The sequence below is a fragment of the Prionailurus viverrinus genome, chromosome C1 (assembly GCF_022837055.1).
Source record: "Prionailurus viverrinus isolate Anna chromosome C1, UM_Priviv_1.0, whole genome shotgun sequence".
Classification (NCBI taxonomy): Eukaryota; Metazoa; Chordata; class Mammalia; order Carnivora; family Felidae; genus Prionailurus; species Prionailurus viverrinus.
In genome coordinates, this window is record NC_062568.1 from 189,387,457 (window position 1) to 189,413,196 (window position 25,740).

At 53.2% G+C, this 25,740-nt stretch overlaps 1 protein-coding gene across 3 annotated transcripts in view; it reads left to right on the plus strand.

The window, feature by feature from the left end:
• The window catches only part of TRIM62 (tripartite motif containing 62), a 33,406-nt gene extending 9,576 nt beyond the window's left edge, over positions 1-23,830 (plus strand). For all 3 annotated transcript variants that reach the window (XM_047872379.1, XM_047872378.1, XM_047872380.1), the window contains exons 3-6: positions 3,215-3,310; positions 8,178-8,434; positions 9,260-9,375; positions 19,167-23,830. In XM_047872379.1, coding sequence (XP_047728335.1) covers positions 3,215-3,310; positions 8,178-8,434; positions 9,260-9,375; positions 19,167-19,717 — 1,020 coding nt within the window. In that variant the 3' untranslated portion in view covers positions 19,718-23,830. The remainder of the gene's footprint in view (positions 1-3,214; positions 3,311-8,177; positions 8,435-9,259; positions 9,376-19,166) is intronic.
• Positions 23,831-25,740: the final 1,910 nt, after the last annotated feature.

A 25,740-nucleotide genomic window follows, 5' to 3' on the forward strand; every position in this document is an offset into this window, starting at 1 on the left:
GCATCGGTTGGTGGACAGTGGCAAGGATGACACCTTCATTTCTCGCTTGGATGGCAGTGGGGGTGGGGGCGGCCTTCACTGAGATGGGCCCATGGGAAGAGCAGCAAGTTTGGTCTCTCCTAACCCTAGTCCAGCATTCTCTGCCATGGTAACGTGTGTGTCCCTGTCTTCCCCCAACTCATGTGCACCCTCCTGAGGCATCATGGGTTGGGACTTGTCCCTCATCCCTCTGCCTGTTGCTGCCACAGCACCATGTGGGCCCAAGGAGGCCTCCGCACGGGTTTGGAATGGGCAAAGGAGCATTCCATTGTCCTGGGGTCCAGGAGGAAGGGGCAGGCCTGTTCCCCTTGTTCCTCAGCCCTGGAAGCAGGGAGTGATTTGTCCAAGTTCCTGGGGTGCTCTCCGCAATGTGAGCAACTCTGCCTCCAGAGCAGTTTTCTGAGACTCTGAGAAGCCGCTTGGGGAGCTGAGTCTCATGTGGACCCGAGTGGTAAGTGAACCCATGAGGACACCAAGGCCGGGGATCGGCGTACCCGGCTCATCCCTCCGATTATCTGCGTGTTAACCACATCCCAAGCCGGCCAGACCCAGGGCTGTCAGGAAGGGCCCAAGGAGCGATCATTCTTCGCACTTAGGTGAATGAGATTTGTCTGCTCCAATGACTCAGATACACATGGACCTGTTAGGAATGACTCTTGGCCATTCGTAACAGACACCTGACTAAGCAGCTGCAATTAGATGGTACGCTGCCTCTCTCTTGTGCTTCTCTCTCCCATAAAATGTGCCTAGAGGAAAGGCCCCCGGGGCAGCAGTGTGCTGGAGCCAGCTTGCTCTAGTGCCTGTGAGCTGACTATGCCTGGTGACCTCACATTGATCCCTTGAAATTGGCTTTGGTGGGAGTATTTACACCACAGAAATTGGCCAACGCTGTAAATCAGGGCTTTTTGGGGGGGGGGGCAGCTTCCTAGCTCATCCCTGAGCAGTGCACCCCACAGTCATCAGGGACACAGGCTCTTTCCTCCTCCTACCCCTCTGGTTTCAGCTTGCGACTTCCGTCTTTACCCGAGTGCCAGCCATTATGTTCTGTGTGAGCTTTCTGCCATCACAGCCCAGGCCGCTCCTGGCTTCCTGTCCAACTCCTGTTTCCGAGGCTGGCTCTTCCCCACCCTGTGGCTGTGTGTCATCTCAGGTGGCAGCTCAGAGGAGAAAAGCCTTCCCTGACCACCCTACCCCAACTCCCCCCTGCCCCCCACCGCCCCGCCGTCCCACACTGCTTTATTTTCTCTAGAGCACAGACCATAATCCTTAATTACCTGGTTGTTTTGTTATTTCCCTTGCTAATTATCTCTCTCCCCCGCTACACTGGAGGAGCCCTGTGGGCATGGACTGTCTGTCTTGTTCTCTGCTGTATCCCCCGTGCCTCAACAGTGCCTGGATATAGTAGTTGCTCAAATATTTGTCACGTGAATAAGGGATAGGAAGCAAAGGTAATTTTGTTTTCTGCTTTCTTCCTTTAGAGAGGCATCATGATCATCTTCCCATGTTGCTACCTAGTCTGTAAAATTAGTCAGACTAGATGTTTTCTGAGGGCAATGAGCTGAGTGAGTGGGAGGGAGGTGAGGGTGAACAGGTAAGTCAGCTCCCTGGCATCGCTCGCAGTGCAAGGTGACTGGGAAAACTGGGCCCTGCTCAGAGGCTTTCATCCACAAAGCAAACTTCCTTGAGCCCCGTCTTAGTGTCGGGCTGTTGATGCACGCAGGGGGCAATAGAGCGGGGAATGGTAAGGGCCCCCCCCCCCGTTGGACTTGGGCTAATATGGGGATGCACTAGGGACAGACAGGAGGATTAGTTACGATACAATGGGCTAAATGCCCAATAAATGCAGACAGCTGGACCTGTACTGGGGATGCGCACCTCAAACCACATTCATTCATTTGACAAATATGTATTGAGCCCCTACTGTGTGCTGAAAACTCTTCCAAACACCGGGGATACAACAAGCTGGACAAGACTCCTGCCCTCATGATAGTCACATTCTGTGGAGGAGACGAACAGTAACACACTGTCAAATAAGTGAGCAAAAGCATCTTGGGCAGCAGAAAGTGCTAGGAAGACCACATAACAGGATGTGGGTGTAGGGGATGATGCTGTACATGGGGTGGCCAGGCAAGACCTCTCTGAGGAGGTGGCCTCTGAGCTGTTATGTTAATGACACAAAGGGACGGGCACCAGAAAATCTGAGTAGAGTGCACTGGCCAGAGGAGGTAGCAAGGGCAGAGTCAGGAGGCTGAGACCAGCCTACCATGGAGCAGCAGGAAGAAGGCCGCTTTGGCCTGATGGGAGTAAGGGGAGAAGGGCGGTGGAGACAGCCGTGGGACTAGCGTGAGGCGCGACATTGAAGCAGTCACCCCCAAACTCAGTGATCGAGATGGAGAAGACTTAATGCAATTTTTAAAAAAATCAACATGAAAGCAAAAAGCCCCATGATGAACAAAATATCAACATTTTAAACAAAAAACCAGATCACTAGCAGTGTCGTGCTGAGCTATCCTGGAACCTGAGGCAAAGGAAAAGTCAGTACTGCTGATCCTGTCCTTATCTGAAGTTTCGAGATGTTGTGTTTTATGGCTTTTTTGTCGCTGTTTGTCACGGGCGTCATCACTATGGAAGACGTGTCACCTCATCTCGAGATGATGGTCTCCAGAACCAGACTGCTTGAGTTCCAATTATGGCTTTACCCTTACCTGCTTAGCTGCATGCTTTCAGGCCAGTTTCTTGACCTCTCTGTACCAATTTTAACGTCAAAAAATGGGGCTAATAGTGCCTACCTCTGTGTCATTCCGAGGATTAAATGACCCAATGCAAGCAAAGGACTGAGGACAGCGCCTAGCCCACACTGGACGCGTTAGCCTTAACAACGGGCCTTGGTACCCACGGAAGGATTCTAAGCGGGGAGTGTCTGCCGGCAAATCAGGCTGGGGCAGAATGTATGTGGAGGCGGGTTGGAGACAGGAAGACCACAAGCTCCTAGGATGCCAAGGGAGGCGGCTATTGCAAAACTCCAGATGAGAGATGGGAAGATGAAAGCAGCCTGGATATTGGGAGACTTGGGGGTTACTGAGCTGTGCGGGGAGGAGGATGTTGGGCCAGGTCTGGGGAGCGCGACGGCGGTCGGCCCCGGCTCTGGGTCACCCATCCCTGCCTCTTGTTCCAGAGGGAGCTGAAGGAGCAGCTTCAGGCCCTTCAGGACAGCGAGCGGGAGCACACGGAGGCGCTGCAGCTGCTCAAGCGACAGTTGGCAGAAACCAAGGTGAGCCAGGCCTGGGCGCAGGGGCGGGTCCTGCGGGGTGGGCGGGGCGTGGGGCGGGGCCGTCTAGGAAGAGGGGGCGGGGCGTAAAGGTGCCAAACGTATACTGAGAGGGGCTGGGGTGGCGGGTGTGGAACGGAGGCTGGGGCGCACCTGAATGTAAACGGGACAGGACCCATTCCCAGGACTGAGGGCAATGATTTGGGCTGGTGCCTGGCTTTAAGGGTGGGGCTCTTTCTCCCTTCCTGCCCTGGGTGGAAGGTGAGGTGGGACCAGGGACCCTCAGGAGAACTCCCAGTCCTGCAGGGCTGGGAGAATGTACCTGGTCTCTTTTTCCTCTCGCCTTATTAAACACGCCCACCCAGGGGCACCTGGGTGGCTCAGTTGGTTAAGCCTCCCACTTGGGTTGAGGTCGTGATCTCATGGTGAGTGGGCTTGAGCCCCAAATGGGGCTTTGGATTCTGTGTCTCCGTCTCTCTCTACCCCTCCCGCGCTTGTGATCAGTCTCTGTCTCTCTCTCTCTCAAGTAAATAAATATTAAAAAAACAAAACCACGCTGGCGCATTGCCAGAGGAGCCAACCCTGAGTATGTGCCCTCGAAGCCCTCCTGATGATTTGTGACCCAGCCTTTGTATCATCCCCCCTCTTAAACTCGGACACTGGGCCAAACCCTCTAGTCTCTGGCTGCGGTGGTTTGAAAAGAAAGGCTTCTTCTTGACCTGAGAAGGAGGCCCTGGATTCTGATCCAGCCACTAACTCACTGTGTGACTTTGGCTAAACTGCATACTCTTATGGGCCCCCAGTCTTCCCATCTGTACAATGGAGACTCTGCCAAGGTCTTCGCAGCCCTGAAGTTCTAGATCCCGTGGGCTCCCTCTGAGTTCCCCCCACAGATGTCTCACCAACGGGACAAGGCTTGCTTTGATTTCTGCCCTTTCTGGGACCAAAAACTGAGGGCCCAGGCCCAGCTGCTAACCTCTACAGTGATTTCAGCCTGGCCCCACTCACTAGCAGGGGTGCAGCTGCCGGCAGCAGCTGGAGCAGAGCCTTAGGAATTTTCTGGGCCGCTGAGGGGTCAGCCTGGGGCCCGGAGAGGCCATTGGAGATCCAGATCTGTGCCTCAGCTTGGCCACCAACCCGTGTGGGGTCTTGGGAAGGTCATGACAAACATTTCTTCAGAGAACATTCTGGACTGCCTGCAGGCAGGACCCTCAGCAGGCAACAGATGAGAACAGTTAGAGGACTCTAGCCTATTTGCCTCCCACAGCCTCAGTTTCCCCATCTGTCCGGTGGTTCAGCACCTCTCAGGTGAAGAGAAGCTAATGGAAGCCTCTGTGTGAATGAGAGCGGAATATTATGGTCTGTTTTTCCCCCCAGCAATCTCTTCTCTCCACTCCCCATTGTTTTTCTCCACTGACCTTTTCCTCCCCTGCTTTCCTGTCCATCTGTCTACCTCTGGGGGGTCCTGTGGGGCCAGCTCCCCCTCCAGTTCCCCCAGCCCTGCTTCCTGTCTGGACTGGGGTGTTTATACAAGAAATGCCTATGGATGCTTTGGAGGTCATATTTCACCTGGTGCCTGACTCGGCTTTCCTGCAGAGCTTGCCCCTCCAGTGGCCCAGCCTGAGGGCCTGTCTGATCTCCCTCCCCAGGCCCAGTGTTTTCTTTGGTCGGTCCTGACCAAGTGACGCATTCTTGGCAGGGTATTTTTCTGAAGCAGCCCCAATTCCTCCAAGCCCCAGTGGATTCCCAGGGATGTGGTGGGCTGGGGTAGGGGCTACTTTCCCAGCCACAGCACCAGAGGGACTGGGGGTGGGGTGGGGGTGGCTCTGCCCTAGAAAGAAACTAGAATAAATGGGGCACACCAGTTGAGTGGAACCTTTCTCTGTGCGGGTAATTGTGTTTCCCATTCATTGTTTCACTGAACCCCACGGAATGTCATCTCTATGACAGCGGGACTCCCCAGAACCTAGCACAGTGTCTCCCACACACAATAAGTAGTTGTAGAACAAGTGAGTGTGTGGGGGGGGTTGGGAGGGAGGCAACTTTTGATGGAGGAATGTTATCTCCATTTTATTGGCAAGGAAACTGAGGCACAGAGAGGTTGAGGAACAAGCCTAAGGCATCACAGCTAGTAAGTGGCTAGTTGGCAGCTTACGGTCCAGTTTTGTCAGAACCTAGTTCTGGCATATTCCAGGCATGTGCTGGGGTGTCCTCAGCAAGACCTATGGCTTTGTGGTCAATAGGACAGGTAGGCTGGGAGGGGGGAGGACCTTTCAGGGACAGCCTTGAATCATGTGTGGTGGCTGACTGTCACTCCGATGTTGTTCTTTTGAGCTGACCTCTCCCTGCCTGTCTCCCTTTTCCTACCCATCTTCTTTCGTCCTGGAGACACTAGCCCGTACCCTAAAAAGAAGACAGAGTCTGCACTCACCTCTGCAGAGCAACTTTTGGCAAGACTCTTCCCCCTTCACCTCTCAAGCAGGTTCTGACTGCCAGCCTGTGCCAGGCCCTGGGATGGGCACAGGAAGCACAAGGCTGAAAAAGACGTCATTCCTACCCCCGGGGGGTTCATCCACTAGCTGGAGCCACGTAAAATGTGAGACTGTGTATTAGGAATATTTACAAAATGCTCTGGAGACATTTAACTATTTAACTGCCTGATAAAGTTAGGGAGGATGTCACCGAGGAGGTAGCTTTCAAGCTGGGTCTTGCAGGATGAGTAGGAGTTTGCCTGTTGAATAAAGAGTTTGTTGGGGGTGGGGCCCATTCTAGGCAGGTGTAATTACAATGCAATGGCACTAGAGAGGTGAGCTGGGGTCAGATTGAGGACTCTGAATGCCAGGCTAAGGAATCGAGTGTTTTACTAGTTATCAAGGAGCCAAGAAATGTTCCTAAACACAACATTGGCTTTGACCCACTTTGCACATCAGAAGGATCACTCTGGCAGTGAATTTGTTGCCAAAGACCCAGAGTTGACTTGCGGACCGAGAGAGTTGGATGGGCTGTGGGATCCCAGGAGTATGTGTAGTTGAGGCAGGTGGAAGGATGAATGTGGTGCTCAGGAGACACTCAAGACCATGGCTAAGGACACGGGAGCCATCCTCAAAGCCATGGGGTCAAACAGGAAGGAGGCCATGTAGGTGAGAATGGAAGGAGCTGGCCCAGAGAGAGCAGCCATAGAGGTGGGAGGCAAACCAGAACCTGCCGCCGGTAGAGGGGGGCCAGTGCACCAAACACTGTCATAGAGGGGTTGAGAAGGAGCCGGAAGGGGTGGCTGTGGGATTTGGGGGTCCTTGGAGGGCAGCAGCAGATGACGCAGGAAGGGCAGGCCCCGTCACCCCCGCCGTGACCCGCACAGAAGCCTCAGGGTGCAGGAAGGGGCTCAGGGAGGCCACAAGCAGCCTGGCTGTTCATCCCCAGCTTCTCCCCCGCCCCCTTTGTCTGCCTGGCGCTCTGGGTGGGCATGCGCGGGGAGGCTGGCCCACTGCCAGCACTTCTTCCTGCTGCCGCGACAGGAGGGAACTGGCCCTAATTGAGCCTTTGTTGAACCTCCCACAGAGCCCTGGGCACTGAACACAGCGGGGTCTCTGACTCTGTGAACTCCCAGCCAGAATCCCACAAAGTAAAATTGCAGAGGCAGGTCCCACACACTGCTGCTGCCCGGCCACACTTCTGTACCCCGCGTTGTCCTGACTCCGGCTGCTCCCCGCACCCCCGGTTGACATCCTGCCCCTCCTTCGGGCCCCAGCTCAGAAGCCATCTCTCAGTGAAGACTTTTAGGGTGTGCCTGTTAGAATGGATCCCCTTTAATAGCCAGGCTCTTCTTCTGCACTTCAGACAATGGCGTGCATTTTGTGAACGTGCCCTCGCTTAGTCTTCACCAGAACCCTGCGACGTGGTTGCGTTACCCCTTTCACAGAGAAGAAAACAGGCTCAGAGACATTAGGCAACCGAGGTTTCCACAGCTAGAGACCCAGAGCTGGGATTCTCACCCAGGCTGGCGGCTACCAAAGCCCGCGCCCTGCACCGCTCAGGCCCCTCCTGGGCCTGCCAATGCCCGCGGGAACAGAGAAATGTGCAAGTCCAGTCTTGCCTCCTGTGATCATGGCTTTCGCCTCCAGCTCTTGTTTTTCAGCCAAGGGGTCTCAAGGATGAGCGACCGCCAAGGTTTGCCCGGCACATTGCCGTTTATAAAGCTCTCTGCCCTCCGTGATCTCCTTGTTGTCTTTGCTTGAACCCCATGCGTGATTTTTAAATTTTTAATTTTATTGTTTGTTTGTTTGTTTGTTTGTTTGTTTGTTTGTTTTTAAGACTCCATGCCCAACATGGGGCTTGAACTCACGACCCTGAGATCAAGAGTCTTATGCTGTACTGACTAAGCCAACCAGGCACCCCTGAGTGATTTTTTTTTTTTGAAAGAAAGACCTCACTGTATCCTGGACTGAACTCAGCGTCTTTTCCTGCCCCCCTGTTCTCCCCCAGCTTCTCTGTCCCTCCCACCCCCAAGCCAGAAATCTGGGCATCATCCTCACACCTTTCTTTCCTGTACCCCTACAGCCAGCCTGTCAGTCACCAGGGCTAAAGAGACTGCCCCCAAATGTCTTTCAAGCCCGCAGCCCCTCGAGTGCAAGCCTCAGTGTCTCACCCAGAGCACTTCATGAGTGTCCTGATAGGCACGTGGAAGTGTGTGCCATCCCCGGCCATGCCAGCCTGACATGCCATTGCACTTTAACAGGTGCCGTTCCCACCACGGAGTGTGCCCTTCCCCGCCCTTTCCTCTCGCCGCGCCAAGGCTCTCGGTTTCCTCCTCTCTCCCAGGGGTCACCCCATCTGCTCCCCCTGGCATAATCCCTGATGACTGTCCCCACAGTCTTCCACCAAAAGCTTGCGGACCACCATCGGTGAGGCTTTCGAGCGGCTGCACCGGCTACTGCGCGAGCGGCAGAAGGCCATGCTGGAGGAGCTGGAGGCCGACACGGCCCGGACGCTAACCGACATTGAGCAGAAAGTCCAGCGTTACAGCCAGCAGCTGCGCAAGGTGCAGGAGGGGGCCCAGATCCTGCAGGAGCGGCTGGCCGAAACCGACCGACACACCTTCCTGGCTGGGGTGGCCTCCCTGTCCGAGCGGTACGTGCCCGCCACGGGCTGCCTTCCCCAGACGGGCATCCCGTCCCCAGCCTGTGTGGGGAGATGGCCCTGGAGGCAGATGGGGTGGTTAGCAGAGAATTCATTCACTCACATCTTCATCAGACAGTTACGGGGCATTGGCTATGTGCCAGAGCCTGGTCTAAGGCTTTATGTGTTTCTATCGTTCTATATGTAATAAGTAGAATCATAGAATATTACTTACAGTACAATGTTATTTATGTTATAGTACAAGTATATATTATAGTCTTTATAATAACATTGATATTATTGATAATAAATAATATTTATATTATTATAATCCTATTAGCTCCCTTGCTGTCATCTCCATTTCACACATGTAGAAACAGGCACAGAGAAGCTATGTCAATTGGCCGAGGCCCCTCATCTAGTATATGACAGAGCCAGGATTCAACTCCAGGTCTCTCTTGTCCCATCGCCACCGTTAGAAATAATAACACTTAATTATCGGTCTGTTGATGATCAATACTGACAGCTAACATCACGTATTTGGTGTTGACCGTGAGCCAAGCACGGTGATAAGCATTGTACATACATGACGCCATGTAATCCTCACCACTAGCCTAGGAGGCAGGTGCTATCATAGCACCCATTTTAAAGATAAGGAAACTGAGGCTAGGAGAGGTAGGAAGTGGCACAAGCAGGCACTTGAACCTAGGGCTGGCAGACTTTAAATACACGGCCTTGCTCCCTGTCAGCTGCCCTGAAGGTGGCTGTGGGGCCCCCCGTGTGTTGGGACAGAAATCCGGCCCCCCAATGCAGCCTGCTCTCCTGCTTTCCTTCCAGGCTTAAAGGGAAAATCCATGAGACCAATCTGACTTATGAAGACTTCCCGACCTCCAAGTACACAGGCCCCCTGCAGTACACCATCTGGAAGTCCCTGTTCCAGGACATCCACCCAGGTAAGGCCCTTCCTGCCAGTTACCAACAGGGCCAACAAAGAGGCAAGGGTTATCCTGGGCAGGAGCTAAGGGGGGGTTACATCCCAGCCCAGCTGCCTGCTCTAATCACAGCCTGGGGGCAGGGCAGAGGGATGAGAAGAGTTTCGTGCTGAGCACCTACTGTGTTCCAGGGCTCGTGCTGGGCACCTGCGTAATCACTCAGCTCAGTGAGTCCTCCTACAACCATGAGGTCAGTTCCCTTAGTGTATCCATTCTCCAGATGAAGAGACTGAGGCGTTGGACAGTTCATTCATCCATCCTATACATGCAGCACATATCAAACCCCCTACTTCACACCAGGTGCTAGTCTAAGTGTTGGAGATGTAGCCGTGAGCAACACAGGCAAAAGGTCCCTGCCTTTGTGGATCTTACATCATAAGGAGAGAGAAAATAAAAGTAAATAAGTAAAATCCATAGTTCATTAGATAAGGATAAAAGATAAGGAAGGGAGCGAGGGGATGTTGAGGTAGGATAGAGATTTTAGGTGGAGGACCCAGTTAGAAGACCTCACCGAGAAGGAAGCATAGAAGTAAAGGCCTGGGGGCAGCTGGGAGGCTCACTCAGTTGGGCGTCTGACTCTTGATTTCAACTCAGGTCGTGACCTCACAGTTTGTGGAGTTGAGTCCCACATTGAGCTCTGCACTGACAGTGCGGAGCCTGCTTGGGATTCTCTCTCTCTCCCTCTCTCTCTCTGCCCATTCTTTCTCTCTCTTACTTCCCCGACTTTCTCTCAAAAATAAATAAATACTGAAAAAAAAAAAAAAAGAAGTAAAGGCCTGAAGGAAGAAGGAGAGTGATCCATGCAGGTTTCTGAGGGAAGAGTGTTCCTGGCGGTGGGGATAGCAAGTACAAAGGCCCTGAGGCAGAGCAAGCCTGACATGTACAAGGAACAGTGAGGAGACTCAGGTGGCTAGAGTAGAAGAGAGTAGAAGTGAGGAGGTCAGGGAGGCAGCAGTGGCCAGCCCGTGAGGGCCTACAGGCCAGCATGAGAACTTCAGATTTCACGCTGAGTGAGATGGGAGCCGTTGGAGGGTTTGGGGACAGGCAGTGACGTGAGCTTAACTTCCTAGCGGCTCCCTCTTGCTGCTGGGTTGAGACCAGACTGAAGGGGATGGAGGGTGGAGGCTGGGACACTGGGTAGGAGGCTACCACAATACTGCGAGGTGATGGTGGCTTGGAGCAGGGTGATGGCAGTGGAGGTAGAAAGGAGTGATCAGATTTAAGATATATTCTGAAGGGAGAGCCAACAGGATTTGCTAATGAATGGGGGAGAACTGGGGTGGGAGAGAAAGAAGACAAGGAAACTACAGCGATTTGGGCTGAGGTGCCTGGAAGGACAGAGCTGTAAGCGTGTGAGGTCTGCAGTACCGATGAGATGTCCAAGTGCAGGTGTAGAGAAGGCAGTTGGGATGACATGTGCAGTACAGGACAAGGGTCAGGGCAGTGTCGGCATCGCGTGGACAGCATTTGATGAGCCTAGGTGAGATCACCTAGAAAGTGAGAGTGGAGAGAAGAGAGATGAAGTCACTCTAAACTTTGGAGCCCTGGGGCACTCCTAGAGGTTAGGGACAGGAGGGAGACCCAGCCAAGAGGATCAGGAAGGAGCAGCCAGAGAAGCGGGAGGGGAACCTGGGTGAGTCCTGGAAGCCAAGTAGAGAGTGGCTAATGGCAACAAAGGCCGCTAAGCCAAGTGAGAGAACCCAGAACTGACTGTTCTCTGGCAACATGGAGGTCTTCAGTGACAAGAGCTTTGGTGGAGCCACAGGGGCATAAGCTGGATAGGAAGCTGTCCGAGAGAGAGAAAGGGACATGAGGCATCTGGGTGGCTCAGTCAGTTGATTTGATTTGGCTGAGCATCCAACTTGATTTCAGCTCAGGTCATGATCCCAGGGTCGTGGGATCAAGCCCTGCATTGGGCTCCAGGCTGAGCGTGGAGCCTGCTTGGAACTCCCCCCCCCTCTCCACACCCCACCCCGCCTTCGCTCATGCTTGCTTGCACACGCACTCCTCTCTAAAAATTAAAAAAAGAGAGAATGGGAGGGGAGCGAGTGGAGACAGTGCTTTCAAGGAGTTTTATTTAAGGGAAGGAGCGAGAAGGCGGCAGAGGCTGTTGAAGGTGGGAGAAGTAACAGCCTATCTGTGGGTGATGAGAAAGACCCAGTGGCAAAACCGAGGATGCAGGGCAGAGAAAGGTGCTACAGGGACAGCCAGGAGTGGGGTCTGCTGCTGCCTCTTCTGACAGCTCATCTTCAGGAGCCCAGAGGAGAGAGAATAAATGGGCAGCGGTGGGAGCTTGAGGAAACGCTCTGCCCATAGCCTCCCCTTTCCCCGCGAGGTAGGAAGCAAGGTCATCCGCCAAGATGATGATGGGCGAGAGGAGGTAATGGGAGGTTTGCTGGGAGAGAAGGTCTGAACAGGTTTCTAGTAGAGTGAGTAGACCCTGGGACCCGAAATCATACAACCTACAAAGGCACCACGTCCTTTAGAGGTAAGACAAGGATATAAAGGGGAATCCTCCCTCAGAGGTCGGCACTATTATTATCCTCATTTTTTCAGATGGGAAAGCAGGCACAGAGCTGTTAGGAACAGACGTCTGAACCGGGCGCTGAAGGCTGATGGCTTTGCCACTCGGGGAAGGCTGGGGCCTGGTGGTGCCTCCAGACCGTCCCCAGTGTGGGGAGCTGCATGGGCAAAGGCAGTGGGGGAGGAGCATGAATGAACCCAGGATGCTCATGATCGGGCCTTCCAGGTAGGGATGGAGAGAGGCTGAAGGCACCACTGAGCCTGTGAATGCTGGACAGAGATGGGGGTCCCCTGTAGGTGGCTGAGGACCACACTTGATGTATCAATACTGATTTCCCAGGAGTGAAGGGACAGCTCCTGGTACTTTTTTTTTTATTAATTTTTTAAAAAAATATTTATTTTTAAAAAATTTTTTTAATGTTTATTTGTTTTTTGAGAGAGAGAGGGGCAGACTGCAAGCAGGGGAGGTGCAAAGAGAGAGACAGAGAGACAGAGACAGAATCAGAAGCAGGCGCCAGGCTCTGAGTTGTCAGCACAGAGCCCAACGTGGGGCTCAAACTCACAAACCGTGAAATCATGACCTGAGTCAAAGTTGGATGCTTAACTGACTGAGCCACCCAGGCGCACCCCCCCACACACAAAAAAAATTATTTATTTTTGAGAGAGAGAGTGTGTGAGGAGGGGAGGGGCAGAGAGAAAGGGAGACACAGAATCTGAAGCAGGCTCCAGGCCCCAAGCTGTCAGCACACAGCCCGACGTGGGGCTCAAACTCACAAACTGTGAGATCATGACCTGAGCCGAAGTCAGACACTTAACCAACTGAGCCACCCAGGCACCCCATTCCTGGTACTCTTAAATCTGGATCTGTGCCTAGTCTGGGGAAGGGTGCATTTTCCAGCAGACTGGGGGGACTCTGGGTTATCCTCTTGGGGTCCTTCTGGCCTCTATGTGCTCCTAGACGTGGAGGGACCTCCACACTGAGACCCAGCAGGATGAGGGCCACACATGGGTGAAACAGCATAACTCAAGGAGGCAAGAAGTGCGTCCCCCACCATTGACCCAGGGCAGCCCCTCGGGTGGCTGGTCTCAGGAGCTCTATTTGTCTCAGCTGCCACCTGATGCATCCTTGTGACAGCTTAGAGAGGCAATCCAGGGACCTCAGCCCGACAATCCAGGCCCTATAAGACCTGGGCCCTGCCATTCTCTCATTCTCCCCTCCACATCATACTCAGCCACACCGAACCATCTTCAGGTCTTAAATGAGCCCTATTCTCCCTCCTCCACTTTCACACATGCTGCTCCCTTGTGCCCTCTATACAAACCTCAGGCTTTGATGACTAACTCCTACTCCCCTTCATGTCTTAGTTTATAAACACCTCCTCTGGGAAGCCTTCCTGGATTTCTTCAGGTAGCCCGGCACTTTTCTGATCTCACTCTTTTGTCAATGTGTGTGTAGCTGTCTGTGTCGCTAGACTTTTAGCTCAGGGTCAGGCCTGGGTCTAATTCATCACTGTAGATCCCTAGAGCAGCCAGCACGGTAAATGTGTGTGGAAAAGTAAATAAAGAAATGAATGAATCCGAGTCTCAGTTCTGCTACTAGAATAAAGTAGGTACTCAGTAAGTATTTTTGAATGGAACTTGCCACACATCCTGAACAAGTCACTTCTCCTCTGAGCCTCAGTTTCCTCCTCTGTAAAATAGGGATGTTAGCCCTTTCCCAACTCCCTCACAAGTGAGTAAATGGATGTGGGAACTTGCTGGTTGCCCCAGAGCAGGGTTTCTCAACATCAGCACTATTGACATTTGGAGCTGGATAATTCCTTATTTAGGGGGCTGTCCTGTGCATGATAGGATGTTCAGCAGCATTCCTGGTATCTACCCAACTAGACGCTCCCCTCCCCAGTTTTGACAACCAAAAATGTCTCCACACATTGTCCAATGACCCCTGCGAGGCAAATCGCCCCAGTTGAGAACCACTGACCCAGAGAAAACTGCGTGGAAGAGGGGCTGAAGGAGCAGTAGCCTGTGCCCTGAACATCCTGCCAAGGATAGCGGTCCCTGGGGAGTCCAGAGACCAGTGACCTGGTTAGCCAGGCCCCTTCCTTTGTCTGTAGGGCCTGTGAAGTCACTATGGCTCCTCTGCCAGCACCAAGGCCCTTTATGTCCAGATGGGAGGGGCAGGCGCCCCCAGGGAACTAGCCCATGGATTCTAGCAGCTTCCTGCCTGCCCTGCTTCCAGTTTGGGCTTCCTATTGGGTCATCTGAGAACTCCATTTAGCACCTGTCACTCCCCTTGCTTTGGAACCTCCACTCTCTACCCACCCCCCACCCCCTGTCCCACCCTTCAGCCGACATTGGACACCCTCCTCCAACTGCCTGGCCTGATTGTTGCTGCCCCCAAGCACAAACTTTCTCCCCAGCCAGACCAGGTGGCCTCTGCTCCCAGGACACCAGACACTGCCCGCCTTCTTTGCTTTTACCATCTGCCTCTTCTGGGCGGCTCGCCCCTCCCCCTGCTCACCTGAATCCAGTCATTTGTGGGTTCCAGCGTGCTCACCACCTAGCTGTGTAGCCCAGGGCAAATCACTGCCCTCTCTGGGCCAGTTTTCTCCTCTGTAAAACAGGGATGGAGAAGATGTGATTTATCTCCCAGCCTAGGGATAAGAATTAAATAAAATTATCTATTTGTGATAATAATCCTGGAACTTAGTAAGAACTTGATACTTGTTTATCATTGTTATAATGACAAATCAGTTGGTTCCTCAGTCTTGCTGAGCAGGCTTTCTGGAGCCACACAGAGGAAAGAACACGGTGTGACAAGGCTTTAACTCAAGTTCCAACTCTACTTCCACCCCAAGTGGCAACCTGAGCAGGCCACTTAACTCAGAGAAGTCTCCTTGGAGCCTCAGTTTCCTCTTCGGGAAAATGGGATGGTAATTTGCACTCCTGGGGCTGCTGTGGTATTCCCATGAACCAGTGGGTGTGAACGTGTTTCTCGAATGCCAGTATGGCGCAGAGGGGGCCGAAGAGGTGGGAGAAGTGGGGCAGCAGATTATGTAAGGGCCTGGCCAGAGGAAAGAGCTGGCAGCGTCTCCTGTCCTATCAGGCTTCTGAAGGGTCAAGCCACTGTCCTTGAGAACAAAGAGGAACCAGCCATCTGCTGCCAAGTGATAGTACTTGACTAGGGGGTTTCTCTGCTGCTTGGGCCTGTGATGTGTGGTTGAAGATGGCCAGAAGACATTTTCCTGGCGCCTCCACAGTCCATGCCCGCCCTAAATGCCTTTGACCTCGAGGTCTCAGGCTTAAATGGGCTGCTTCAATACCTGCTTTTTGTTTTTATAAAACAGTGGGTCAGGACCTAGAAAAGAGCTCTGATCTGTACTATAGTGAACCCCAGGGGACTGGTTTGTTTTGCTGAGGTCTGGCACTTCTCCCAAGGATAAAGGATGGGTGGAGGGATTGCCAGTCTCCACCCTGGACTGACGTCTCAGAGAGGGGAAAGGGTGTTGCTAGGCCCCCTTCTAGGTCTGTCTGTGGTCTGAAGGCTGTTACTCCTGCCAGCCGTCGCCTCAGGGAGGGTGGGAAGGAGGCTTGGAAGACAGAACCTCTGTTTATGAGGAGATGGGAGACCCTGGAGGTGGACCCCAGCCTGTCCTTTGGAGTGTAAAAAGCTTCTGAGAATCAGGCCACGCCCTATGCCAATAAGAATACCAGGCCCCGCCCCTAGCCCTGCCCCTGCGATGTGGGACCCAGCACCCAGTTATCAGGCCCCACCCCCACCTAGTCCCGCCTCCACTGCCAGCACTGCCCAATGAACAGCAGGCCCCGCCCCTAGGCCCACCCAATGAGTGGCGGGCCTTGCCCTCACCCAGTCCCCTGGGCTTCCAAGCTGAGGCTCCACGCCCAAGGAGCTGGCACTCTACGCAGTCAGGATTTCCTCTGCGCTGCAGGCTCATCTTTGTGGGCCCAATCTCAGAACCACTGAGAGCCCACTTGGCTGCCTCCTGGAGCGCCCTCCCCACTCATCGGTGGCACTAGAAGTGGCCCACGTTGCCCCACATTAGGCTTTAGAGTCTGGGGCTGAGCCCTCCATCTGGTGTGCTAGTGTCTCCGCCCCTCCCCCCGCCAGGTCGCACGGTCCTTCTGCCCTGAGCTGCAGTTCCTGCCTGTTGCTGACCTCCTAGATCATCCTGAGCACCACAGGCTCCCGCGTGGCACTCAGAACTGCCGCTGCCCACACCTTGTCTTTGTGCGTGCTCTAACCCTTCCTCTCTACACGCCTGAGTGTGACCCGCATTCCACAGCCGGGAGGAGTGGCCCATCTGTGTCTAATTAGATTTTTCTTTCCCTTGCCTCCCTTCACACATAACTTCCTACACCTCCCTCCACCTCTCACCTCCTGACCCCACTGTGGGAATTCCTACATTCCATGTGGCAGGAGCCTCTGGTTCTGACAGGCTGCCCTGTGACCGCTCAGACCACAGGGTAAAACATATGTCCACTGATCCAGTGTCTTCCTTCCCCTGACTCCCCCTCTTCCATGTCCCTGGATAGAGAATTGTGATTCCATTGACTGACCCCTCTATTCGCAGGGCTAATTGTTTCCATGCATCCCTCTGAGTTCAAAGAACAGGAAAGGAGAATGTAAAATGCAAAACTAAATTTACTCCTAACAGAGCTCGTGGAAAGAGCTTGATGTAAGTCAACGGTCAGCTTTGTTAGTGGCCTTGTGAACGGGAGCACCAGTTCAGAAACTGGCTGTTGCTCCCTGTTGGTGACAGTTGCCACCACTGAGGCGTTTTATTTCTGTGCATGCGTGCAGCCAACAGCGGTGATAGAAGGAGGGGGTAAGGCTCCAGCCAAGTGTAGTCATGCTCCTGCTTCACCAGATAACGAAACCGCCAGAGAGCAGGATGAAGAAATTGTTCGCTCCTGGGTACTGGCGGCAGGATTCCTTTTCCTCACCCTTCCTCGCCTCTGTCTTGCTCTGGCCTGGAAATGGTCATTCAGGCTCAGGAAGGCTACTTCCAGGTTCTCCATCTTCTGGTTGGGCATCAGCTCCGTCACGGAGGAGAGAGTAAATAGAACCCTTGACATGAGAGTTCATGAGACTCTGAGAGCCAGACCTGCTAAGCCAGTGTGGCCAGCCCAGAACAGGATGACCCAGCCTGTGCCACCTGTCCAAGAGAACACAAGCAAGGGCCAGTTTAATTTGGTGAGCCTTTCTGGAAACGCTCACCATGCCTGTCTCTGTGCTGGGCACCGGGCGCACAAGGGACAGCCTATCTGCGTGGTACACAGCCCCTACCCTCCTGGTGCAAATGGTGCAAAAAGATGTGGGCACAGAAGACAATACCCCTTATATAACCGGAACACAAAATTAAGGAATTTCAGAAGAAAGAGCAACCAGGGAGCAACCACCTTCCTGTGGGCAACCAGGAAGGCTTCTCACAAGATGGGCCCTGGAGTTGAGCCTCATGCAGAGGTGATTACAACAAGCAGGGAGGAGGCAGTGGAGGGGCAGTCCGGGTGAAGGTGTTGGGGCTGCGTGTGGTGGAAGTGACGTGTGACAGGTAGAGCTGGGGCTGGATTGCACATGACCTTGCTTAGTCCTCGCCCTGCCTTTGAGTGCTGGGTGACCTGAGATTAGTCACCTTTCCTCCCTGGGTCTCATTTTCTCCATCTGTCAAGTGGAAGAGTCAGCCTAGAATCCATGGTTTTCCGCTTTTTCAGACCTGTCACCTACATTTCATAACACATAGTTTGCAATGTCTCAAAGGTAATAATAACCTTTCCACAACTGCACTATGTATATAAACTTGAAAAACTGTATATATACAGGTATGTATATACATACTGTGATGACAATGTAAAGGAAAAATAGAAGGAAATGATTTATAATAAAATATTGTGTATGCCAATCTGTACATGCTCACTCACAGCCACAGTGGAAAACATAATGAAGCAGTCAGGTGCTCACACCGTAGATGAAACACGACTGTGCCTCACATATGGTCCACAACAGGTAGGTTATATGAGTCAGTGGCATTTTTCTCAGACATATACTTTCCCGAAAAGTGAACAATTCTCAGCAAAGTTCCAAACAAACCAAGTTCAGTCTCCCCTCAGTTTACATGGTAGTAATACTCAGTCTGTTAAAACTGTACAAAATGATTTCCTTCCCGGGGCACTTGGGTGGCTCAGTCGGTTAAGCATCCAACTTCAGTTCGGGTCATGATCTCCTGGCTTGTGGGTTCAAGTCCCCCGGTAGGGCTCTGTGCTGACAGCTCAGAACCTGTAGCCTGCTTCGGATTCTGGGTCTCTGTCTCTCTCTGCCCCTCCCCTGCTCACGTTCTCTCTCTCTCTTTCCCTCTCTCTTTCTCTATCAAAAATAAACATAAAAACTTTAAAAAAAGATTTCCTGTTTATACGTAAAAGGGAGTTAAGTTGTAATTTTAGGTCATTATAAAAATGATTTTTCATCCACATGATTGCTTGAGCATTTGAAAATTTATGGGTGGCAAAGGGGTCGTGGGACTTCCCTGTGCATTTCATTCAGGGCATTTAAAAAAAATTTTTTTAATTTTTTTAATGTTTATTTTTGAGAGAGAGACAGAATGCAAGCTGGAGAGGGGCAGAGAGAGAGGGAGACAGAATCCAAAGCAGGCTCCAGGCTCTATGCTGTCAGCACAGAGCCCGACCCGGGGCTCAAACTCACAGAGTTGTGAGATCCTGACCTGAGCTGGAGTCGGATGCTTAACAGGCGCCCCTCATTCAGGGCATTTAGATGCATAGATCCCACCTACTGAGAAAACCCACACCCCACCCCACAGATTTCCTTATCCCCCAGTCCCAGGGTGATTACCAGCACCTGGGATAATCTTTAAGCTCTCTCAGTTCTGAAGTTCCCTAATTCTGGATTTCATTATGGTTTACTCAACAAACTTTTGTGGGGTGCCCACTATGTCCTTGCCCCAGGCATTGGCAATGAACAAGCAGCCACAGCTTCTGCTCCCCTGCAGCCAGGCTTAAATCTGGAAGGACTTCAGCTATCGCCCTTCCATTTTACAGAGGAGGAAGCTGAGGACCAGAGGGGGCAGGCATCACATGTGTTCAGCATCACACAGCCTCCTGGGCACCGACCAGAACCTGGCCCTCGGGGAGACACCACAGAGTGGATCCCCAACCTTCTCTCCACTTATCTTTCCTCCCTCCTCCGCCCCCTGCAGTGCCCGCCGCCCTGACCCTGGACCCGGGCACTGCCCACCAGCGCCTGATCCTGTCCGACGACTGCACCATCGTGGCCTATGGCAACCTGCACCCACAGCCGCTGCAGGACTCGCCAAAGCGCTTCGACGTGGAGGTGTCGGTGCTGGGCTCCGAGGCCTTCAGCAGCGGCGTCCACTACTGGGAGGTGGTGGTGGCGGAGAAGACCCAGTGGGTGATCGGGCTGGCCCACGAGGCGGCCAGCCGCAAGGGCAGCATCCAGATCCAGCCTAGCCGCGGCTTCTACTGCATCGTCATGCACGATGGCAACCAGTACAGCGCCTGCACCGAGCCCTGGACGCGGCTCAACGTCCGCGACAAGCTCGACAAGGTGGGCGTGTTCCTGGACTACGACCAAGGCCTGCTCATCTTCTACAACGCCGACGACATGTCCTGGCTCTACACGTTCCGCGAGAAGTTCCCAGGCAAGCTCTGCTCCTACTTCAGCCCGGGGCAGAGCCACGCCAACGGCAAGAACGTGCAGCCGTTGAGGATCAACACAGTCCGCATCTAGGACGGCGCAGGGAGCCCACAGGGGCCACCTGGGCCACGGCCACCAGCAAGAGCTCTGCCCAGGGGACAGAGGCCAGGACTCCGGTCCAGTGTAGCCCCCACACCCCGTGAGGCCTCGGGCTGGGTGTTTACCCTTCAGCCTCCATTTCTCTTCTATATTGGTGGTCATGCTCCATGATTCTTAAACACCATCAGCATTGATGTCCTGTAGTTCTGACCTTGATGGGGAGGCAGCTTTGGTCCCAGGATGTGACATGGCTTCTCCTCAGGGCGGCCCCTGCCCAGCCCTCATCCCCATCCTCTGGGCGGCGGGGATGGGGAGCTTCTCCCTGTCTCCCTCCTGCCCACATGCCCTGACCTCAGGATGTGTCAAGAGTGTTGCCGGCAGTTGGCAGCCTGAAAGATACATGAAACCCACTTATGCTTCCAGGTCGAAGACTTGCCCGGCACCCCACCGTGGGCCATTTGACCCTTGACTCCGGCCCACGGTGGACACAGGCTGTAGCTGGTCCTAGGGTTCCCGAGAACCACCTCTCCTTCTACCTCTGGACCAAGAGCTTTATGGTTCCTGTTTCTCCCACTGACCTGCAGGTAGAGATGATGCTGTGGCCTGTGGGAGGCACCCGGTCACTGAACCCACGTGTTACGGTCACTGTGCCACCAACTTCCAGCCCGCGGGTCTAAAATCAGGATGATGGCACGCGAGGCTGATGCAGAGCCCGGTAGCCTAAAAGCAGCTGCAGGACACGCATCACTGGGTGACGGAGGTCCCCAGAGGCTTAAATAAGGGTCCAAACCGGCCTCTGTGACCAGGCTTAGGGTGCGGGGAGGCTGAGGGGAACAGTTGTCTCAGGCGAGCACTGGGACAGGCTGTTGGCTGGGACTTCCCATCAGGCTTGGCGTCTGTCTCAGTTAGGATCCTGTTGCAGAAAACAAGAGCTGCTTTAGCTAGTTTAATTTGACAGCATTTATTATCACATCCCTGATTTGCAAAATCATTGGAAGGGCTGGAGGAGCAGACTCCTTGCTGAATTTCCAGGAACAACTTGCGGCTCCCACCTGCAGGAAGCCACTGCATCAGGAAGCTGCTGACCGCAGAACTGTGTTCCCTCCACTACTGGCCGGGCCGGCAAATAGGTGTCCTGAGGCCTGCCTCTGTCCCACTCAGTTTAGTTCTCAAATCCAAATCTCTGTGAGGGATACTGTTGGGGAAACATAAATCAGATCCAGAACGTTGGCGGCAAGGGTGCCTGGGAAACGTAGTTTTCTTTCTTCTCACTGCAGCCATGCAAAAAGGCCTGGAAGGATGTTTAGGTGTTGAACAAGCCCATCCACAGTTTTTGTCACTGGAGTTCACCTCCGGGCCTTGGCTTTGAAGCAGCAGAGCCTCCACGTGCCCTGCTCCGTGGCCCTGTCCCTGCCCGAGGGCAAGAGCCCAAGAGGTGGATCTATCCGCAGCATTGGCCGAATGTCTCAAGCCTTCACTTCGCTCTCTAGTCCTGGAGCCTAGATTCTGAGCTTGTGGGGTCCCTGACCACCCTCATCCCAAAGGAGCCAGACTAGCTGAACTTGGGGGGCTCCCACCTCACAACTGCTGCCCATTGGGGTCCCCCATGGGCAGGAGGAATCCTCATTCTCACCTCACCCCTTCATCTACCAGAAGCTGGGCCACCCCCCAGCAGTATTTTTATTTTAAATGTTTCCCATTTTGTGAGTTATGATGAATTTGTATTAAATTAAAGTTACAGAATGTCAGTGGTCAGTTCTATTCATGTTGACAAAGGCCTGCCTTTTCTGTCCCAGGTGGTATTCATGTATTAACATGGCTAATCCACAAAGCAAACCTACTGGGTGTGTAATATTATGCCCACTTTACAGAGGTGGAAAATGAGGTTCAGAGAGAAGACATGACTTGCCCACAGTCCCAAGTCCGTGCTGGGAAGCAGTGGAACTTGGATTAGAACGGAGTTCTAAAGCCAGCATTCACATCACAACTTACTTGTCAGGGAAGACTGGCAGTCTGCCTGGAGGAGGGGGTCATGGCAGCCTTGAGAACAGAGGGGAGCTCATGAGACAGTGCCATGGTCTCTTGAATTCTATAAGAGTGCCTGGCCTTGAATCCGAGCTCCATTGCTGTGTGACTTTAGAGAAATGGCTTAGCCTCTCTAGGCCTCAGTTTTTCCACAGAGAAAATGAGGGTAATAACACCCATCTCATATGATTTATTGATAAGCTGCTAAATGCAGTGCACTTAGGGAGGTCCTGCCTCCCACTCTACCTGTCTCCAGGAGTCAGTGCCCTAAGACACCTGACCTTAAGGAGTCTATCTTCCTCCTTATGCCTTGTGTGGAGTGTGGGACTACCTAAGCCAGAAATGTCCCCAGGTCTGCTGTGTACAGGGAGGTCCATCCTACCTCTGACTCATGGGGAAGGAGTCTGACCAGGAGTCAGGCAGGGCCCTGCATATGGACAGATGAGCTGTGCACACTCTAAGTGGCAAAGCCCTGGGCCCCCCACAGCTGAGAAACAGGAGTCCTGAGCCTAGTCTTAGTTCTGTGCTGACTCATTTTGTACCCTGAAGGCCCTTTCCTCAGTCTCCTCCCCTGCAGATGAAGGGGGTTACACTGGATGCTCCCTGAGGCTCCAGATGGATCTTCGCCTATACCTGGAGCTGGAGAGAGAGAAGGAACCACCCCAGTTGTTGAATTGCTTGGAGTTCTAGAAAAAGGGGCATGAACAAGGATTGGGGGGATTGGCAGGAGCAGAAGGAAAGGTCTCTGATCGGCTGATGGAGAGCACCCAGTTTGGGGGGAGGTGATTTTGAGACTAAAGTATCCCCAACCCGCCTGCCCCACTGGATGCCCCAAAGCCATGTCCCTCCATCTTTGCTCAGTGCATCTGTCTTCTGGGGAGACAGTACCCCCTCCACAGTCCTTCTTACCCTTCCCCTACTCAGCCTTGGCACAAGGTCCAAGAAGTGGTGGCCACTTCCCGGTATTTACTCTCCATTTCCTAGTGTCTGGGAGTAACTGTAGGGAGCTAATTTGCACACCTAACTTGGGACTCTGGGAAATCAGTGCATCTCCCTGGCTCCATACCATTGTGCATTTGTGCAATTGTGAGTCGAGCCTCAACTGCAAGACAAGGCTCATGTGTCTCTCAGGGTCCAAAGAATTCATGAATGAAGGAATCTGGAGTTGTCAGGCTAAATGATACCAGGAACCCCCCATTTAACACAGGCAAGCAAAGAGGGGAGGCTAAGGCATCTCAGCATTGGGGGGGAAGGAGGGATCAACAAAGGTCTTACCCAGAGCAGGAGAGAACTGATAGGAGGACAGTATCCCTATCTGGATCCCAGGCAAAGTGCTGGTACTTATCTAATATCAAGACAAGCCCATGAGGTTGGTATCATTATCTGAGTGTTTGGTGGAGAAACATTACCTCCCAGGGGATCCACAGCCAGTACTCAACAGAGCTGGAAACAGACCCAGGCCCATCCAAAGCTAAAGCCAAACTCTTCTCTGGACCTCCTGGGAAATGCTTCTCAACTTTGAGGACCACTTCAGTGACAGGCAGGGGACACCAAAACTGTGATCTCCCTTGGGGTTCAAAGCAGGACTTTAACCCTGGCTCCATTCCATTGTGCATTTGTGCAATTGTGAGTCAAGCCTCAACTTCAAACCAAGCCTCATGTGTCTCTCAGGGTCAGGGGTAGACTCAAGAAGGCACTATGTGACCCTAAGCAGGTCCTTCTCTCTCTCCTTGGGCGTCAGGTTCCCCATCTCTATTGGGGAGGGACTAGGAATCTAGTTAATTGATTGCCAAGGTTCTGGCTCTGATTGGACAGGGTTCTGTAAGCCTAATGCAGGGTTTGTCCTAGTCAGAACCTAACAAGGCCATTTGCTCTGGGTCTTTCTCTCTGGGGTGGCAGCAGGAACAGAAAACAACAGAGATGACGTCTCTTGGCAGCACAGAGCTCAGCCAGAAAGGTCGTCCCCGGAGGCTGACAGCTCACACCTGGGCAGCATTCCCAGCTTCCTCTCATCCTGCCTGGGTCCTGACTCTGTTCACCATCCCCAAACACTTCACCAGGAGGTCAGCCGCAAAGGGCCATGTCACAGGCTTAAATGAAGGGGGCTTGGAGAGGAGTGGGGTTGGTTGGGGGGTGGGAGGGAGGGGGGGGGGGAGTAGTGGGTGCTGGCCAAGGTGCTGAATCATCATTATTGCCCACCCGGGAGGTGGTTATTTCTCCTTCCTCTGGGACACCCACGATTCTACTCTGTCTCCCTGGGAATCCTGACCCACCCTTGAAGAAAGGGTGATGGGAAACAGAGTAGAAACAGAGATATAAAGAAAGAGAGATGCAGTAAGGAGGCATAGCCTCCAAAAAAAAAAAAAATAGCAGGAAAGGATACTTTTATTTTGAAATGTGTTCATTTCCTTTGTTTTTCCTTTTATCTGGATGAAATGACAGCATGTTTGTTTTTGTTTTACACTGGGTACAGAATAAAAGTCTTTTATCTTCTTTCACAAATTTGACAGTTCTATTATATTTCTGACTATTTCAGAATGCCCCCCACTCACCCCTGGAATTAGATGAAGTATGGGAAGGATTGCCACTTTGGACCAGAGGCCTAGGGGCTTCCTACTTTGATGTCATGACAAGGGGGACCTTTCAAGAGGCTGGATCCAGGGGCACAAAGCCCAATTCCTGTTGAGTTCCCCAAAACTGTGGTCCTGAGTGTGATCAAGCCTGAATGCCAATGGGGCCTGGGGGATCCTGAGGCCCAGAGAGGGTTGATTCCTAGCTCAAAGGCATATAGCACATGGCAGAGCCAAGACCTGATGTCCTGGTTCCCAATCAGTACACAGGAGAGGAAGAGCAGCCAGCTGAGAAGGCCCCGCCTAGGCAAGGAGAAGGAGCACAGAGGACCAGCTGGAAGGGGGCTGGAGCAGGGCTGAAGAGGGAGGCGCTCAGAGAAGGATCTCATGTCTAAGGTCAGCAGGGGTGGAGGGGTACCCTCAGTCAGCACCTGCACCCCTCAGAGAGGAGGAGAGAACAAAGGGGTCACAGGGTTGGGAAGTCCTCTCTGCGATGGAGACAACCCAACTGAACATGTCGGTAAGCATCACAGGATGGCTGCTGAGAGACCACTGACATCAACTTTACAGAGAAGAAAACTATGACCCAAATGAGAAGACACCAGCCTGTGGGCCATAGCCAGGCCTGGCCCAGGCCTCCTGCCTCCCCGCCATGTGCTCTTTCCACACAACCTTCAATCTCCCCTCAGTGGATTCTGGTGCCTCCTCCCACCCCTGGGGAACCCGGAGCCTGAGCAGAAGGAAAAAGGGAGTGGCCATGGCCCCCACAGCCCTGGGCACCAGAAGCGGAGTGCCTTTCTCTGTCCTTTTCCCCAAGAAAAAGGGACAGTTAGCCTGGACCCTAATCCCCTTCTCCAGGGCAAAGCCAGTTGGTGCCTGCCTACACCTGGGACCTCCTTTGCTGGCAACACAGTCTGGAGCCAGAATCAGCCACAGTAGGAACAAAGTCACCTGGGTAGCTGCTGGACCCACAGGGAGTTCCAAGTAAGTGAGGACATCAGGGGCGATAGCCCAAGGGGGTCCCCTGATTCCATGGCACGAGAGTTAGCCCTGGGACTTCGGTGATTTAGAGGTTTTGGAATTTTTTGCCTAGGGAAGGGACTTTTGCCCCCTCACACCCTGTAGGCTGAGCCGCTGGGCCTGCTTCCTCTGTCTACCACAAAACCCAGGCAGAAGCCCCTCCCTCACCAAACTGCCAGATCTACAAACCAGGAATGAGGTCCTGGGGCCCAGCAGCAATGTTCTTGCCACTAGGAGAAGGGAGATGCAGATAAGGGCTCCAGGAGGTCCCAGAAAAAGCAGAACTGGCTGGACATGTGTGCATCTCACAGGTGTGGAATGCAGGGTCGAGACCTGGGAGAGCCTTGCTAAACCAGGAGTGGACTCTGGCTCCATCCCTGACTCTCCAGTGACCCTGGACAG